The sequence below is a fragment of the Myodes glareolus genome, chromosome 17, assembly GCF_982192425.1.
Source record: "Myodes glareolus chromosome 17, mMyoGla1.1, whole genome shotgun sequence".
Lineage (NCBI taxonomy): Eukaryota > Metazoa > Chordata > Mammalia > Rodentia > Cricetidae > Myodes > Myodes glareolus.
In genome coordinates, this window is record NC_142042.1 from 19,452,750 (window position 1) to 19,472,383 (window position 19,634).

General features: G+C 36.9%; 1 protein-coding gene across 1 annotated transcript in view; it reads right to left on the minus strand.

Annotated features, from left to right (window-relative positions):
* The window catches only part of Stpg2 (sperm tail PG-rich repeat containing 2), a 427,622-nt gene that overhangs the window by 300,761 nt on the left and 107,227 nt on the right, over positions 1-19,634 (minus strand). Inside the window, exon 10 of the mRNA XM_048456939.3 lies at positions 15,366-15,458. Within this exon, the coding sequence (XP_048312896.3) occupies positions 15,366-15,458 (93 nt within the window). The remainder of the gene's footprint in view (positions 1-15,365; positions 15,459-19,634) is intronic.

The following is a 19,634-nucleotide window of genomic DNA, read 5'->3' on the forward strand; positions in this document are numbered from 1 at the left end:
AAACCAGAACAGCTCAGCATAGAGGTACACACTACACACAACCTGTAACTCCAGCACTGAGAAAGCTACCGGAGAAGAAGGGCACTGATCTTGAGGTTAGCCTGGGATACATACCAAGTTCATGGACAGTATGTGCTACATAGGGAAATTTTGTCTCAAAAAGAGTAAAGCAAAACAAAAAGAAATAAAAACAAACTTTAAACTGTGATTATATAATTGCAAGCGTGGCAAACCCCCAAGGGTCATTAACTCATGAATATTACAGAACAAGTAATATATTCCTCCATTTGAGCTATGGACTTCCTCCTGTTACTAAATATAATGAGTATCAGACAGAATCAATGGGTTTCAAATTTAAAACTTCATAGTACATACATAAACCTCAAAATGTTTTATGCAATTCAATGCTAAATTTGAAATCTAAGTTAGAATATTTTAAATTTAATAAGCAAATTTAAATGAATAAGTTGAAGAAAAAATTTAACACTTATAATACTAACATTTTTAGGTAACTTCCTGATTTTGAGTGTTTATTTTAATCTGAAATAACAAAATTATAATTGCAAATTCTGAGAATTTTCAAGCTCAAATCAAAGCCATACCTTTAAAACAAGGTACTAAATATAAAATTTCTAAAATATATAATAAGCAGGAAATATAGACACACATGCCAGATAATCAAAACTTTAAAAAGATTCATCTGAACTGGATATGCATAAGAAAACTTCCCCTCATAGAGTTTTTTCAGAATAACATTTACCTGAGAGAAAATTGTTGGTCTGAATTAAATCTTAAATTAACTTATATTACTATATGTTCTATAGAAGTAAAACTACTGAAGCCCAAGCTTCAGTAATTCAGAAATGCTGGTTTAGTGACCCATACTCACATTTCTCAGAAAATCGAGTCAATAAATGTATTTTAAAAAACAACTGTAAAATACAAAATCCCAATTATTATTAAAGGACTCAACTCCTTAAAAATAAACTTCCAACAAAGATAATCTCCATCACATTAACACTGAATTCTTGGAAAATTTAATGAAGAATACTTCAATCACTTGCAAAGTAATAAATAGAACTCTCCAGTGAATGGAGTGGAAAGTGTAGAAGCTATGCTTTAGGAGCCCAACATAACCTGGACTCCAAAACCTATAAGATAATTATAAAATAAGATTAAAAAATAAAATTACAAAATAAAATAATCAACAAAACAAGGACATTTACCTTCCCTGTCCATGGTTCTTTGGTCAAGATTTGTCTATTTAGATTTACAGAATTACTTGTTATCGCCATTCTATTTTAGAAATTATTTCTGACCAGAATATCTTTATAGCAAAAGAAATATATTATAGTAATGAGTTTATATCAATGGAATAGAAAGAACAATTTCATATTTTCTGAATCACACTCACCCGGGTACAATACCATGAATAGAAATATCTTCTTCAGGATGGATTATAATGAATGACCACATGGCCACAGACACAGGTATCAAGCAATTATATCCTTATGTGCCAGGATTACCCTAAAACAAGCCTATCCTAAAAGGCCTCCACCATACACTAACTACCCCCTGAAGACAAGATTCAGTCAGGCCCCCAGTTCAGGCATAGCCTGACAATTAATTCAAAATTCTCATCTAAAAGAAATGCAGTGACTTGTATGGACATCTAAACAAAAGAGCCAGAGAAACAATTAGCCACAAAATTAGAATTTCCACCCAAACGAAGAAGCCATGAAAGGAGAGGAATTACAGAGCAGAATGAAATTAAGGAATGAAAGAAGCAGCAAGCAAAAAAAGGGAGGGTGGAGCTGTTCATGTGATATTATTAGCTCAGAAACACAAATGGTTTTCTTAAGTTAAAAGGTATTAAGAAAGTATATATAGACAAAGGACACCATCAACTGGACCAATATGCTACAGAAAAAAGCAAAGTATTGAAAGGGGGCAAAAGGTTATTTAAAGAAAAAATTTCCAGCCTGAATTTCTGGGGTCAAAAAGCACCAAACCAGTTAAGCATAAAGAATGGTTTTTCAAGACAGGGTTTCTCTATAACTTTGGAGCCTGTCCTGGAACTAACTCTTGTAGACCAGGCTGGCCTCAAACTCACAAAGATCTGCCTACCTCTGCCTCTCAAGTGCTGGTATTAAAGGTGTGCACCACCTCCACCCAGCTTCTGCGTCACTTTTTTAAAAGACTCTCAACAGATAAAAGCAAATCTCTGAAAGGATGCCATAGGATTTCTCAGCAAAGCCCTCACAGACTTGAAGAAAATTGGGTGATGTAGTAAAAGAATTAAATCTTAAAACAGCCAACAGAGACAAATACTACAGCTACCAAGGTTATCTTCAGAAACACGGGGCAAATAAAGAGCTTCTCGGAAAACACAAGCTGTGCTAGTTCATTACTATAGGGAAAGTATATGAGAACTGCTAAACCAGACTGAAGTCAAAGAATACTAAAAACAACACAAAGCATTTCGAAACCACAATGCTTACTATAAGGAAAAGAAGATAATCAAATTTGAATACAAGCCCTGTGCTGACAATCTTTATACTGAACCACTTCAGCATAAATGTCAAATGGAACCAGTACTAAAAGTTAATTATAGCTATGATACTGTATTACTGTATTACAGTGCGCAAAACATGTAAATAGTGACATTAAAAACAAACAATAAGGGAAGAGAGCTCCAATGAGATAACTATAAGGTATCTAATGCATGCTCCCTATTAACCACAGGAAGAAGACCTTTGGGAGACACAGAAAACATAAAGAAGGACCTGAGCTACAACAGCACAGAAAATCATCAAATAATACAAAGACACCAATACATAAAAAAAACAGAAAGGGGAATCTAAGAATGATACAAAGACAGCAATAAATCTTTACTGAACTATAATTTCTTTAAATGTAAACAAGTTCAAGATACATGACTAATGAATTGATTTCTTAGCCTAATTACAAGTCGCCGTATCCGGGTTAAGTGGTACATGTCTATAATCCAGTCCTTTGGAGGTCACAGGAGGAGGACTACATGTGCAAGGCCGGCCTAGGTGTATATTGAGATTGTGTCCAACAAAAACAACAACAAAAAACAAAGACCAGCAAAATGATTCTGGAGGTTAAGGTGCTTGCCTGATTTGGAGATTAAGGTTTACAGCCTGATTTGATCCCCAGGACTCACACAGTGGAAGAAGAGAACCGACTAGTGCAAGATACACTATGATTTCCACATGAGTGTCATGGCATGAATGAGCATTGCACACACACGCACATATGCACACACACACACACTAAAAATCATTTAAAACTAAGAAAAATGACAAAATAAAGTATCTTAATTAAACTTTAAAGAATAAAGACAGGTTAAAAGGAAATAAAAATACATGACATGTGACTGGAATCACAGCACTAGGGAGGCAGAGGCAGATGGAGCTCTATGAATTCAAGGCCAGTTTGCTGGTCTACATAACAAGTTCCAGGAGCTGGGACTACACAGGCTACTACATACTACATAGACCCTGCCTCAAAAAGGAAAAGAAAAAAATTACATGTGAAATATAATCTAAAGAAAGCATAAAATAATCTGAAGGGTATCTAGATTGATATAATACAAAATAAAATTTGAGTAAAGGACTAGAAAAAATGGATAGATGGACAGACAAACGGACAAACGATGGAAATGGTGGGTGGGCAGATGGATGAATAAAGAGATGATAGAGAGATAGAGAGGTAGGTAGGTAGGTAGGTAGGTAGGTAGGTAGATTACTCTATAAGGTTGTATTACTTAGGATTTCTACTGCTGTGGAGAAACACCATGGCCACCGCAACTCTTACAAAGAAAAACATTTAATTGTGGTGCCTTGCTTACAGTTCAGAGGTTCAGTTCATTATCATCATAGTGGGGAGCAGAGCAGCTTACAGGAAGACATGGTGCTGCCTACATCTTGACCAAAAGGCAACAGGAAGTGGGTTGTGGGTCACACTGAGCAAAGCTTGAGCAAAAGAGATCTCAAAGCTCACACCCACAGTAACACACTTCCTCCAACAAGGGCACACCTACTGCAACAAAACCACACCTCCTAATAGTACCACTCCGGAAGAGATTATGGGGCCAATTACATTCAAATCACCACACTCAGCAATCAAATATAACAATTGTTTGTGATATATCCAATATGGGTACATATATAACTATTGTACTTTCTTCATGAATTGAGAATTTTAATATTATGCACAAGTATTATAAAATGGATATATTACACGTTATCCATATATTAATTTATATAGACAGAAATACTAATACAAAACTAAATACTTTGATACCTCCACTTTCAACACTTGGTGATCTCAATAAAATTTCAATAAATAAGCTTCACCTAACAAAGATGTGCAGAAACCCAACAAGACAAAATCTAAGGCTTATTTGTCTCAAATGTACAAAGCAACTCTATTCCTGTTAAGTACATGAAAATGTATGAAAAGTATATGAAAATGTATGAAAAAGGTTTCTCAACATCAAAAATCATCAGAGAAATGCAAATAAAAACTGTAATGAGATAGCACCTCTCCAAAAATTAAGTAATAGCAATATTAACAAAGATGAGAAGAAAAGGTAAAGAACCCTTTCACAGTGATAGTGAAACTGTAAACTGATACAGCCACTATAAAAAACAATGTGGAGGTTTCTTAAAATCTAAAAATAGAACTGCCATATGATCCAAAACTCTCACTTCTGAGTATACATACAAAGAAAATGAAATACACATGGTGCGGGAGAATTGTCTGTATTCTGTCAATCATGTTTTAAATAAACGCTGATTGGCCAGGCAGGAGGTGTAGGTGGGAAAACCAGACAGGAAGTGGCAATGATGCAAGAAGAGCAGGAGAATTCTGGGGAGAAGGATGTTGATTCCTCCCACTCCTGCCCAGATGGCTGAAGCAGCAGGATGTGAGCTGCCCCATTGAAAAAGGTACTGAGCCACATGGCTAACATAGATCAGAAAAATGGGTTAATCAAGATGTGAGAGTTAACTAATAAGTAGCCAGACCTAATGGACCAATCAGCTTTATAACTTATAGAGATCTCTTGTGTGATTTTTCTCGGGGACTAAATAGCTGGGGAGCTGGGCGGGACAGAAACTTCCAACAAACAAACAGGCCCTCTCATGTTATACACACACACACACACACACACACACACACACACCTGCACTCCTATGCTGATTTCAGCACTAATCATAATAGCTAAAGTATCAGAATCTATTTATTGACAAATAATTAAAGAAAATATGTGTACATACCATGGAATAATATTCAACCCTAAAATATAAAGGAATACTTTACTGTGACATTATGCTAAGTAGAATAAGCCAGGCACACTGAGATAAATATTACACTATTCAATTTATATGGAGAACCTGCACTCAGAGACAGTAAATAGAACAGTGTTAGCCTAAAAATGTAGAGCGGGGGGGGGGGGATAGGCAAGTGGTACCAGATGGCATGAAATCTCTGTTAGACAACATGAAGGATTCTGGAGGTCTATTGTTCAACGTGGCAACCATAGTGAGTAAGAGTTTGTTGCCTACCCTGTTAAGAAAGTAGGCTTTAGTGAGAGGTGGTAAATAATTTCGGTACAAAATTCAAAATGATGTATATGTTAACTAGCTTGATTTTACTACTTTCCTACTATTTGTATACATCAAAGCATCATGCTGTATACCATGCATATATACAGTTTCAGCTTATTAACTATACTTTTGTGAAGCTGGGGAAAGAAGGAAAAAGGCATTAATAATGTTCATGTTAAGATAGAACAAAGATTATGTAGTGGAAAGTTATCCCTAATGCAGTGTTAAGGAGAGGGATGAAGCTGGGTGGAGGGACACACCTTTGATCCCAGCACTTAGGAGGCAGAAGCAGGTGGGTCTCTATGAGTTTGAGGCCAGCCTGGTCTACAGAGCAAGTTCTAGAAAAGCCAGGTCTGCACAGAGAAACTCTGGGAAGAAAAATGAAGAGGCAAGCACTGACAACCAGAAAGCTTGCATGGGATTGACCTAGGCCCTCTACATATATGTGACAGTTGTGTAGCTTGGTCTACTTATGGGACTCCTAACAGTGGGAGTAAGGGCCATCTCTTACACTTTCACTGGCTTTTGGGACCCTCTTCTTCATAATGGGTTGCCTTATTCAGACTTAATACAGGGGGAGGCAGCTTGTCTCACTGTAACTTGATATGCCATATTTGGTTGATATTCATGGGAGGCCAGACCTTTTCTGAAATAAATGGAGGAATGGATGGAGAAGGGTTGTGAGGGGCTAGAGAAGAGGTGGGGGGAGGGACTGGGGATGGGGGGAAGAGAAACTGCAGTCATGATGCAAAGTAATAATAATAGTAATAATAATAATTTTTTAAGGAAGGACTTTGAAGAGGCAATCCTAGAAAAATGGATTCACGCTGTTAGCCCAGTGGCAGTATAGTTCTCTGCAGTGAGTTCTTGATAGAAGTGATGAGCCTGGAACATCCCCTTCCTGTTCTGTTTCTGCCCTCTCATTCTTCTGCCTTCCACTATGAGACGGCACAGTAAGAAAGCCTGCGCCAACTGTAAAGCTCTTGGGTTTGTACTTCCTAGTTCACAGAGTTGTAAGAAATAGAGTTCTGTTCTTTGTAAATTACCCATATTTGATATTTTGTTATTTATAACAGTAAAAAAATAGGCTAATCTAGTACTTAAATCATAATTTGTCATTATAAATTCAAAATCTTAATGTTCAGTTTTTAAATAACAAAATATTTAGATTATCTATGATGAATTTGCCTAGAAATGGAAAACATGATCATACAGTACTGTGTCTCCTCATTTTGGAGAGAATTTGAGAATGTTTTTGTAATACAAAGGCTATTATAATCCACGAGGCAAAGCTGCTTGCAATGACGTGTGAACTGTCATGTTTACGTCGAAAGAGGTTGAGCAGCCAAAAGAAAGAAATATGCCCGATTCTGAAGTGCTGTCTCTCACCTGCAAATTCCAGGATCCACAAGTCCTGTTTCTGTTCTGCTGGACCAACCTGCGGAGCTGGGCGATATGTGCACAGCTGGGCCAGAGCATCCTCTGTCCCCTTCACAACAGAAGCAGCAGCCCTTCCACAGCCGCAGTTTTCCAGCATAGTTCTGCTTTATTTTTCTGCCATTTTTCACACAAGCTTTCTAGCAGGAACACATCTCATTATTTCTGGGTTTTGTTTTTTTTTTTGATTCCTCCTCAATTTGCTGGTTTCTGATTTCTTTTTGCCTATAGCATTTTATTTGTCTACCAATCATACTTTAACTATAGGAATCGGTTTCCACATTTATTCCCTGTATGCTTAAGCTGTTAGCATTTGTTTCTCCATCATTAAAGATAATTTTGAAAATATAAATGAATTCCTAATGCTCAAATATACTGCGATAAAGTTAATTTCTCATGAATAAGTTCATCTTGAATAGGGAAATTAGACATTTAAAGTCAACTTCTAAATGTCATGTTTCATTAATCAGGCATTCTTATAAAGAGATTTTAATGGTATTAATACCATCTTACACCAAATAAAAAGATGGCAGATACAGTTATCCTGGCATCAAGGACATTAAAGTGCAAGTCCAAGGTCTGAGCTAATCATCCAGAAGTCGTTTTGAACATGCTGTCCTTTTAACTCCCACACCACAGTCTACAAAACATGACTGGTTAGCATAAGATGTGGGAAACAGACTGGGATGGAAGCCATGAATACGGTATAATTTAAGTCTCTGATACATGTAGAATATATATCACCTTGTTAACTTTAAATTAATGTAACACTTTCATAATAAGGATAGTTTTCATTCTCAAAACACATGAAAGAGCAAAAATTTTTATCAGGCAAAGAATTAAACCATAATGATTTCTTCTTAAATTTATTATTTATATATGAGAATTATATAACCTAAATAAAAGTAATCTAAAACTTCAGCTTACAACACTAGTGTAGAGTTGGATTATTCTATTTTCTTCACTCTACTAAGTACTGATGGGTGTTCAACAGGAAGAAGGCATTTAGAATGAGGTCGGTTATTATACCTCAGCCTAGTTATCTTCAGTATTACTTCTAAGTTTTGATAACATGGAAACTACATGGCTGTTGGCGTTACTATTGCTGTGATGAAACACCATTACCAAAAATAATTTATTTGGCTTACACTTACACATCACTGTCCATTATCAAAGGAAGTCAGGACAGGAACTCAAGCAGGGCAGGAACTTACAGGCAGGAGCTGATACAGAGGCCTGAGCCTAGAGGCAGGAGCTGATACAGAGATCTGAGCTGATGCGGAGGCCATGGAGGGTTACTGGCCTACACCCCATGGCTTTACCAGCCAGCTTTCTTATAGAACCCAGGAACCCCAACTCCCAGTGGCAACATTCACAACAGGCTGGGACCTCCCCCATGAATCACTAATTTAAGAAAATTCTCTACAGACTTGTGTATAGCCTGATCTTATGGAAGATTTTCTCATTTGGGGTTCCCTTGTCGCAGATGGCTAGAGCTTTATGTCAAGCTGACATAACACTGGCCAGCACCGCTGACCCCTTCTCAGCCTGACACACAAACACATCTCTGTTCGGCCACAACCTTTCTTTTCTTGTGCATCCCCCAGATGACACATTAATAAAGACAGCACAATATAAAACATTTACAAACTTAAAAGTCCCTTACAAATTCAAACACTTTTAAAGTATCGGGTCTGTTTTAAAATGCAAATTCTCTGTAAAACCCCAAAAATCTCTTTTTTTACAAAAGTTTCCTCTCAACTGTGAGCTCCTGTAAAATCAAAAATAAATACTTTCTTGCTTCAAGAAGGAAGAACCAGAAAATGATCATGATCTGAACAAAGCAAAGCAAAACTCCAGCAGTGTAAATAATGTCCAATCTCTGGGGTCCACTCACAGTCTTCTGGGCTCCTGCAAAGGGCCTGGGTCTTCTCTCTGGCTCTGCCCTCTACAGCACACACAGCTTGTCTTCTAGGGTCCAGCTGGCTCCACTGCACCACCGCTGCTGTTCTTGATGGTTGTCCCAAAGCATGAGCATCTCCAAGATGCTGGGATCTTCTCCTGCAACTAGGCTGCACTTTCACCAGGAGCCTCTCCTGGGCTCTCTGCCTGTTGCCAAGCCTCAGCTTCTCTGAATGGCCCTAGTCCTGAGCCTTCAACTGCTATTGATCCAGCACCTTCATCAAAGACCTCTGCTGGCCTCTCCCAGTGCCAAGCCTTAGCTGCTCTCAATGAGACCTTCACACCTTATAAACCAGCACCATCTGGGAGACTTTTACACCACCAAGTTTGCTTAGCCTCAGGTGTTTACAGCTTGTATCAACGTGACATAGAACTTGTTATCACAGTGGGTTGCTGCCAAGCCTGAAAATTGTTGTTCAATTCCCAGAGCCCTCATGTGGGGAAGAGAAAAGCAGCTCCAACAAATTGTCAGTGACCTTCACAGGTCTACCATGACATGCTCCCCACATATACACACGTAAATAAATAAAGAATATAGGATAAAATGTAAATGTTTTTAAGTGTAGTAAAAATTTTCAAGATGTAACTGAAATAAATTCCAACTTATTTTCATTTTTAAAATTATTGTTATAAATTTTGTAAGTTTGATAGTGGTTATCACCAAATGAGCCATGAATTGACCTAGGAAAGTACATTAAACTCTTCCCATGACTTCCCTATTGAATTCATACTCGCTATTTAACTTTCAATCTCTCAATAATTAGAGCAAAATTAACCTCAGCAATATGACTGGGCTCTGACTCTTCTGTGAGTTTCCACTAACTAACAGCAGGCAGGCAGCCCTTACATCCCTAAAACACTCACACTCAGACAGTTCCCACTGCAGATCACAGAAATCACATTCGTGGTATTTATATCTGTAAAAATTAATTTTTAATTCATGGGAAAATACACTGAAATCATCACAGGGGCTTTTGTCACTAAAGTGTCTCCCTTTTACACCTTAAACTCTGCCTTGGTTTTCTCATTAAAAGATGACCGTGAGAGTGGTATTCAAATTACGTAGTATCATCTGAAATGACGTACAGCATGAATTAAACACTAAGTAAGTATTAGCTCTTGTTTATATTAATAAACTCAATTTCATTAAAGTCTGCGGAAGACACGTATTTAATGTTTCGAATAATTCATCTCATTAAATAAATGAAATATAACATATTCTCAGGGGCAATCCTTCTATCATAGAATGAAAACAAAAGAGTCATGATAAGCAATCATCCTTTAAATCCCTGAGTGGGTAGGAAACATAGATACATGTGCATTTCCCTCCTAAGACTGCATTAGAGATGTATTAATGAATCCTTTCAGACTTCCCATCACGGGTGTCTAAGACATCACTTCATCCCGAGGAGATTTCTGAACCTATAAAATAAAGCTGAAGTTCATATCTTGGACAAAAGCCTGGGGTGAAATCAGCCCGAAACTCCGCTTGCCATTTTCCGCCAACCTGAATGTAGCTTTGGCCTCTGTGCTCCTTTCATTTTAGCTCTTGAGAGATTTCACGAATACTCTCTTTTTTCGTTTTATTCACAATTTTTGTTTTCAGAGAAGAAGTCAGTTGAGATTCGATGTGTCTGCGTACTATTCTAAACGTATATTCAACCACCTGAGCACAATTTATACTTTTATTTCAAAATATATTCACTTCATATATGAAATTCAAGTCACACATAGAGTCTAAGCTAAATTACAAAATATGCCTCCTTTCACACCTCCCTGGCTCCATTCTAACAAATGACTCCTTTTAACAGCAACTGGATCTCGAGGTTGGTCAGTTTGTTTGTTTGATTTTAATTATGTGGGGTTTTGCTTGTTTTTGTTTTTCTTTTTTTTTTCTGCACTCATCATTCCAGGCTAAAATGTTAAAATTGGATCTAACTGTGCTGGCCCATTTCCTACCTTCATCAACTGCACTGGGGAATGAGAAATTGGGCACATTCTCTGCCTCTCAACCCACTTTGATTTTATTATTCTTATTAGTAGTAGCTAAGTTTCTAATGTCTGGATTACATCTTTAATTCTAATTGAGTTCTCGAATGTAGAATAGGTTTGTTTAGTTGTTATTGTTCTGTATGGATCCAAGTGGTATAACTAAACCCAAAGGAAAGTAAATGAACTCTGTCTCCATACTCCTGATTCTGGATGTATATATAATTCACACATGAGCTAAGGTACATTTGTCTTTAAATTTGTCTTCACTTTTCCTCATTTCATGCAGGAAATGCTCAATTACTTGTCTCTGTGTTCTCGTAACCCTTCTTTAATTTCCTCTTGTCTCTTTTGTTAATTTTTACCAGATCAAATCCATCTCAGGGCACATAAAGGTACTAAATTTACTGTGCTCTAACAAACTAGAAAATTTTTGCAAGATATTTAATTATACTATGTAAAGGTATATATAAAGACCTTAAATTCCATGTTTCTTGGCATTTGGTGGGATCCTCATATTTAAACACTGTGATTGGTTTAATAAAAAGCTAAACAGCCAATAGCTGGGCAGGAGATATAGCAGGAACTTCAAGACAGAGAGAGCTCTGAGAAGAAAGGTCCTGTGGAACAAACTTTTTGTACACTATGAAAATGTATCACTCTCATTGGCTAATAAAGAGCTCATAGGCATATAGCTAGGCATGAAGAGGTTAGGCAAAAAAAATCAGAGCAAGAGAATGCTGGGGAGTGGAAAGGCAGAGTCAGACAAGTCGCAGGCAGATGCAAGGAGAGGTAAGATAGGCATGCCGAATTGCGAAAAGGTATCAAACCATGTGACAAAGCATAGACAAGAAATATGGGTTAATATAAATGTAAGAGTTGGGGAGTATCAAGCTTGAACTATTGACCGAGCATTTATAATTAATGTTAAGTCTCCAAGTCAGTTATTTGGGGAGCAGCTGCCAGCTGAGAGCAGACAGACAGGACAGGAATACTTTACCTACAGAAAGGCAGAGTCACCAAAAGGCCGCAGAGGGAGCAAGACATGGCAGCACACAGATAAATAGAACTGGGTAACATGTTATAAGAGCTACTTAGAAGCAATCCTAAGCTATAGGTCAAGCTTGCATAATAAGTCTCCCTGTGAGGTGGTGGCCCAAATAAAAATCTGGCTACAGAAAATCATATTATTTGCTCACTTCATTAAAATTTTGAGTAGAGGCAAAATTCTATATCCAAAATAATTTCCTCCCACAAATCGGCAGCTGTATCCCTGTTTCCTCTGCACTCTGCGTATTACTAACTGCGCAGCAGTCCCTGCTCCCAGTGTGTGCCCCATCTCTCTGGGAACGGTCCAGGTACCTTCCCCTGTGGCAGCTTTAAGGGTATTTTTTTTATTTATGTTTACCTGAAAATGAATGAGACTGTACAAAAAGACCTTAAATTCCATGTTTCTTGGCATTTGGTGGGATCCTCGTATTTAAACTCTTATTTTCGCTCACCTGGGAATAACTGTACATTTTTACAACAGATGGTCCTGTCATCTCTTGTATTCTGTTTTTTCATTACCTAAATACTGCCTTTTATTGCACTAAAATTTTTTTAGTTTTTGGAACAGCAAGGACTTCACTGAGACTTTATATAAGAAAGAGGTGCATGTCTGTTAGCTGTCTTTACTCAAAACCAAAGTCAGAGGGAGTTTTGTTAGTTTATCCAAAAATACTTGAAAACTTTAAATAATATATCCTCCTGTTTCATATACGTATATTTGTGTGTGTGTGTAGAAAGAAAGAAAATGCTAATATTTATTTTGAAGTCAAAATTACACAATAAATCCCATTGTTTCAGGCATTGAGAGATTACTTCAAATATGTTTAGAGAGTAGTAACTGATATCTTTCATTATACATGCATTTATTTTTATAGTGTTGTCATTTATAGAAGAGATTTAAAAGCAATGTTTCCTTTACATTCAATATCTTACTAGTAAGTTTGTGGCACTTGAAAATGCAACTCTAAGTGGTTGGAAAGGGGGACCATCATGAGTTAAGTACCCCAGAACCCAATTCTCACTAATTGTTCCCTGACTTCCACATTGACTGTGGCACGCATGCACACATACACACACACACACACACACACACACACACACACACATACAGACAAGCTTTGTTGCTTATATTTATATATTTAGGAATACAAATGCTTATACAGATGCATAGATGTATATAATAACAATTTATGGAAAAGAAGGCCATGATTTTGAAAGAAAGCAAGGAGGGGTCTATGGAAAGGTTTGAAAGGAGGAACAGGAAAGGAGAAATTGTGCAATTATATTAAAATTTCAAAAAACAAAAGAAATTTTTAAAAACTTAAGACCATACTAAATTCAAGTTCCCATATACAAAGAAAGAACAACATGAGTGTGATGAGGTTTAAAAAAGACACCTCTTCCCTGAGAGCTCAGCCACAACACCACAACATCTTTCTCCACGCAGTGAAGCGCACATGTGCACTCCTGCAGTGCCCCAGACATCACGTGTTTGGCCCTGCTTCCTCCAGTATTATGACATAGATCTAAAGCCATCTGAAACAAAGTCTTCATTCAATCTCGGATTCCTTTCGGCATGTTTCACTGTGGACCCCGTGTATATACTAAGCACTGAAGAACAGCTCAACCCTGGAATTCTCCATGATGAAGAAATGAGCTATTGGAGTGGATCACTCACTGAACGACTACAGAAAGTCACCCACAGCTCCAGAAGCCACTAGATGGTTCTAAATAGTTTCTTTTTAACAGTACTTTTTGAGGATTTCACACATGAGCACTGCATCTATCTCTCTCAAATCTCTCACTCACCTGTCTCCAACTCCTTCCTCCCACTCCCAAATTCATGACCTCCTCTTTAATGAGCAGTTTGCATTTCTACTAATATGTATATACACGTGCACATGAATATACGAGCTGCTGAGTTTGTTAGACTTCGCTTGTATGTACATGTGTTTAGAGCTGACCACTTGGGATTAAACAACTTTTGTGGGAATTTTTCTCATGGGGGCAGCTGATTCTTCCCTCTCTGACCTTCTGCCACTCTTCATATAGGAACAGGACCATGTTTTGAAACCATAATTACCAAACAATTCCATAAAACCTAATGTTAATTTTGACCCTATCTCAGATTACCACACATGAAAAAAAATTCACTTCTGAATTTCAGCAAATTCCTATGATTTCCAAAATTTTTCAACAACAGTAATTACTATTGTCCCTGCTTCTTCCTTAACGTCATTCACCCTGTTCTTGAACCAGCTCTCTTGCCACTAAAAAGATTATAAATTAACTTCAGCCATCTCTGACTTAGCAGTTTGATCTCAGCAGCACTCTGCCCCAGGTGCCACCTGTATCTTTAATGCTGGTTGATGACCCCATTTTGCCAACTTGTCACTAATAATATATTTTAAAGATGATCTGCACTCTGCAGTATTGGAATGATGCCTTATATACCTACCTGACATTGTAACAACTGTCTTAGTATGGAGTGCAATAAAATACTGTAAGCTACAGAAATGTATTTCTCCCAGCTCTGGGGCTGGAAAGCACAATATCAACACAGACAGATTCAGCAGGTGACATGGCTTGTTTCACCACAGACGACAGCTTCTCTTGGATTTAATATCCTAGAAGGACCAAGGTGCTTCCTGCCCATGTGACTTGATCACTTCCCAGTAAGTCTCATCTAATGTGATAATTGTGGACACTCAGATATCAGCACATGAATTCGAACACATACAAACATTCAGACCATTGCAAAATTATTATTTGGCCTAAATTTTTAACTCATTTATTTTGAAAACTTTTTAACAAATAGTCAACTTCATTTTTCAGTTTAGTTTGCTTTGCTTCTTCCATTTATCCAGCATAAGTTAATAACAAAATTATCAATTGTTAGAAAAATTCAGATAAACACAGTTTAAAATGCAAGCAAATAGGACTTAAAGAATCAGTAATGAGTCTTGGATTTCAAAATATAATTAAATTATAAATGAAAATGCCTTATGAGTAAACTGAGTTGAATCTAAAGTGAACTTTCTATTTTAAATTCAACACATTAAGTTCAATTTTCATGTATGGCCTGGTAATAATGTCTCTGACTCTACAAATCCATGTAACCTGATCTCTTACAGCAATATGTACTTTTGCTAAATGTGGGAATATTAGCTAGTCAAAGACATTAGAGCAGGTTATCGAGGTCCTTAACTAAGTCCCTAGTGTAATTCCTACATTACATAGTCTGCTCCACTTCTAAAGCTGCAGGTTTGATTACCGGTTTCTCCTTACCGTATCTGGCACTACTGGAAGTCTTTCTGTTCTTGACAACACAGCAGCATCATTGTTAATCAAGTTGGGTAATTCATCAAGAATTCCACCAACCTGTGAATCAAAATAAGAAAAAGCATGTTAAAACAAGGAGTCAAAGAGTATATCACTTACTTTGTGTAATTAGCAGTAGAAACAATAAGCTTTCAATAAATGAAGCTTGGCGATATTATTGCCCCACTAACAGAATTAGACAAAGATTCAAAATTTAAATTATACACAGGATATATAAGAAAAAATTTAAATTCAATGAGTTAATAAAATGGAAATAGTTTGTTATAAATCCTGTAGTTGAGTATAATGGAGCATCATAAATTATTTAAATAATAAAGGGATGCCACTATGAGGTTGGGTCTCCTAGGAATGTCAGAAGCTACACCCATAATGTCTCACCAAAATTGCTGCCTACACATGAGCTGAAGAAGGGCAACAACAATAGTCATACTAGTGTGGACATGGGAAAGCCAGGAGTCCTCAACACTAAGAACTACAAACAACTAAGGAACACTGAGAGCAAGATAAAGAGTAGTTTCCACTGAAGAGCACATCAATTGGTTTACAATAACAAATGATCAGTCCTGAAAAAAAACATACAAGTAATATTAAGCAGACTGAGCAGGTTTTATATATGTAGTTAATAATTTATATGTATATTCATATATATATGCATATAGCAACAATTATTGAAAATGATGCCATGAATGTGAAAGAGAGCAAGTAGGGGTGTATGAGAGAGTTTGGAAGAAGCAATTAATGGTGGAAATATGCAATTTTACTATAATTTTCAAGAATTAAAAGTAACAAGCTGAGTGTGGTGGTACATGGCTTTTATCCCAGCATTCAGAAGACAGAGGCAGGTGGATTTCTGTGAATTTGAGGTTAGTCTCCTCTACAAAGCAAGTTCCAGGACAGTCAGGACTGATACACAGAGTAATTCTGTCTTCAAAAACAGGAAAATGAATAAATAAATAAAATAAACATATTACAATTAATTTTAGCTATATCCAAATATATTTAGATATCAATTACTTTTCAGTATCACAACCATATAGTGCAATCTCAATAATAAAAAACTATAATTTGTATTTTCAATTATATAACATTATTTTTAGCACTTTATTATTAATACATAAAGCATATTAGATAAGGTTTAACTTATTATGTTCAGTTCTGAACTAATACAGTTTCTAAGTAAAATGATCAATACTCTTTTAATATAATAATTCCTCACAAACACTGAAGATGCAAATCAATAGGCTAGAAGAAGAAGGTAATCTACAATTTTAATCTACAATTAATTAATCCCTGTGAGGCACTGCTTCCAATTTAATCTAATTTATTCATCTGAATTCATTTAAACTGTATAAACAGTTGCAACATTCTATGTTTATACACAAAGGATAAAGGTTTATAACCCCATCTTTATAGACCTCACTGTTTTCACTTCATAACTTCATATTTGTATTTTGTATTTCAGAATTTGACGTGATAATGGTCTGATATATCTATTTCTTTATTCATTTTATGGTTAACATTAATTTACTAAAAAGCTGAATCTATCCTCACATGTGATCTCTGTAAAATTACCTGCTCCTTTAGCCAAAATGCTGAGGCTAGTTTGAGCAAAAAACCCAATTTTGTGTCAAAATGACAAAAAAAAACTAAGAGTAAAGTGATAAGGACCCTGAAAAACACGGGAACAGAGGAACATACTTCATGTCAACAAAAACTACATGTGAGAAACTTAAACCCAACATTGTAGAAAATAAAGACAAAGTTAAAATATTTCCAATAAAACTGGGGAAAGTTGGAGATATCTATTATCAACCAAAACATTACACTCCGGGAAACTGAAGCACTAGGAGTTTCCCAACATAAATTAAATTGCAGACCAGACAAATATACTAGTAAATTCTTTCAGAACCTTGGAGGAGAGCTGCTAACAGCAATGCTCCTCAAATCATTCATTAAATAAAAAGAAAATAAAAGATTAAGCTTAAGTTATCAGTAAATACATGGAAAATGTTCAACAACTTCAGTACCAGGGAACTGAAAAACAAAACCTTGCTGAGATTCTGTCATCTCAGTCAACATAGTTGTTATCAAAAAACTGAAGTGAGGAGCTGGAGAGATGCTCCAGTCATTAAGAGCACAAAACTGCTTTCACAGAAGATGCCAGTTTGGTTCCCAGCACTGAGTTCCCATGGAACACAGCTGTTTATAGCTCTAGCTCCAGAGGATTCAAAGTCTTCTGGCCTCTAGGGCACCTGAACTCACATGCGTGTGTACACACACGAGAAAGAGAGAGAGAGATAGACAGACGGACAGAGACAGAGGTGTTAAACAGAATAAAATCTTTTCAAAAAGAAATCAAACAACAAATGCCGGTGAAAGAAGCCTTATAAACTGTTGTTGGAAGTATAAACTAACACAGCCATTATGAAAATCACTATAAAGACTCTTTTAAATAGCTATAATCCACTTCCATATGATACACCTATAGGTATACACGCTTAGGTATCTACCAAATGAATCACCATCGGCATACTAACAATGCTTACTGCAGCCAAATATTCAAGATATGGAATCATCCAAAGTAGCCATCATGAGATGACCGCAGAATATGTTTGAGCTGGCAATGTTCCCCACAAGAACCACAGCCTAACAAAAACCCCAATACCAGACAGGAGAAACAGTTTTTAATGGTTGACCAACACACTGCAGGTGACTCCCAGAACAAGACACCCTACTGGTGTAGTCGTTGAGGGCTTCTTGAAGATTGAAGGTGAGCCCCTATTGCAAAGACGCTGCTCACTTAGGACACAAAACTCAGATTCAAGCTTGATACCTGAAAGCCTCCTTCTTTTAGTCTAATTTCCACAGTACCAGACAACTCTATGCAAGCTTCCAAGGGAGGGAAACAATGCATAGTCTTACCCAGATGCAACACCTATGAATCCCGGTACCACAACTGGAGATTTCTCTCCTTCCCACCAGGAAGGAAAAACACTGATTTATATTAATACAAACTGTTTGGCTGATGACTCAGGCTTCTTATTGGCTAGCTCTACACATAAATTAACCCCTTTCTAATAATCTGTATTTTATCACGACACTAGTGGCTTGTTACCTCACGTCTTGCTTCCCCAGCAGCTGCTGGTGTCTCCCCTAGTCCCCCTTGTTTTTTCCTTTATCTTTGCTTGGACTTCCTGCTTGGCTCTATTCTGCCTGATTGTTGGTCAAATCAACTTCTTTATTAACCAATGGTAAGAAAATATATTTACAGCACACAGAGAGACATCCCACATCACAGCACTCAGCAATATGGCAAGATATCCATGAAGAGGCAGTAAGTGGCACACATATATTGGTAGAAACCAAGAGCTGTCTATTGTAAGCCCCACTCAACATTAGGGAAATCATGCCTGGAATTAGAACCTAGCCAAGAACTGGGGCTAGTGAAGGCATTAGAAAAGAATCAACTACCACCACTTTGGCAGATCCCCATAATTCCTTCTTGTACTTTAAATCTTATCTTTATACAATACTTTATATAACTACCACACCTTAATAAAGAAGCTTCTCTTCACAGCAAACAGAGTCCACCATAGAAAACCACAACTAAACACAATGCAGAGATCAATAGTTTGCAGGAGCCTAATGCCAATGAATGCAGCTACATCATAATGCCTGGATCTATGATCCAGACAACATTGTAGAAGAGGTAGCAGAAAGATTGTAAGAACCAGAATATCAGAAAATTTGTTATGAAACAGTCTGTCCTAAAAATAGCTACGTAAACAAAACAGGAGGAAAGCCAATATCAATAGACAAGCTAATATGGAGGGAAAATGTCACAGGGCATCACCCCTAGGCAAAGAACTATAGCAATGACTGCTGAGAGATGGAGAATTGACCTCTCCCAGGGATGAGCCCCTTTATTGGTTGTTCAATACAAACTGGGAAGTCTTGAAACCATCTATTCATAAGTGAAAAAAACTAGTCTCAGCAGGTTGAATTTAAATGTTTGTGCATATGTATACATACATATATATGTTTGTAAGAATACTAATCAAAGAAAAGATATTATCAATTTGAGAAAGAAGGTCACTGGAGGGATTATAGGAAGGACATCTGTGAAGGCTGAAGATCACTTTGTTAAACTACACAGCTAGGCCCATGAAAACAAATACTACATGCTTTCTCTCTATGTACAATCTCAACTTATTC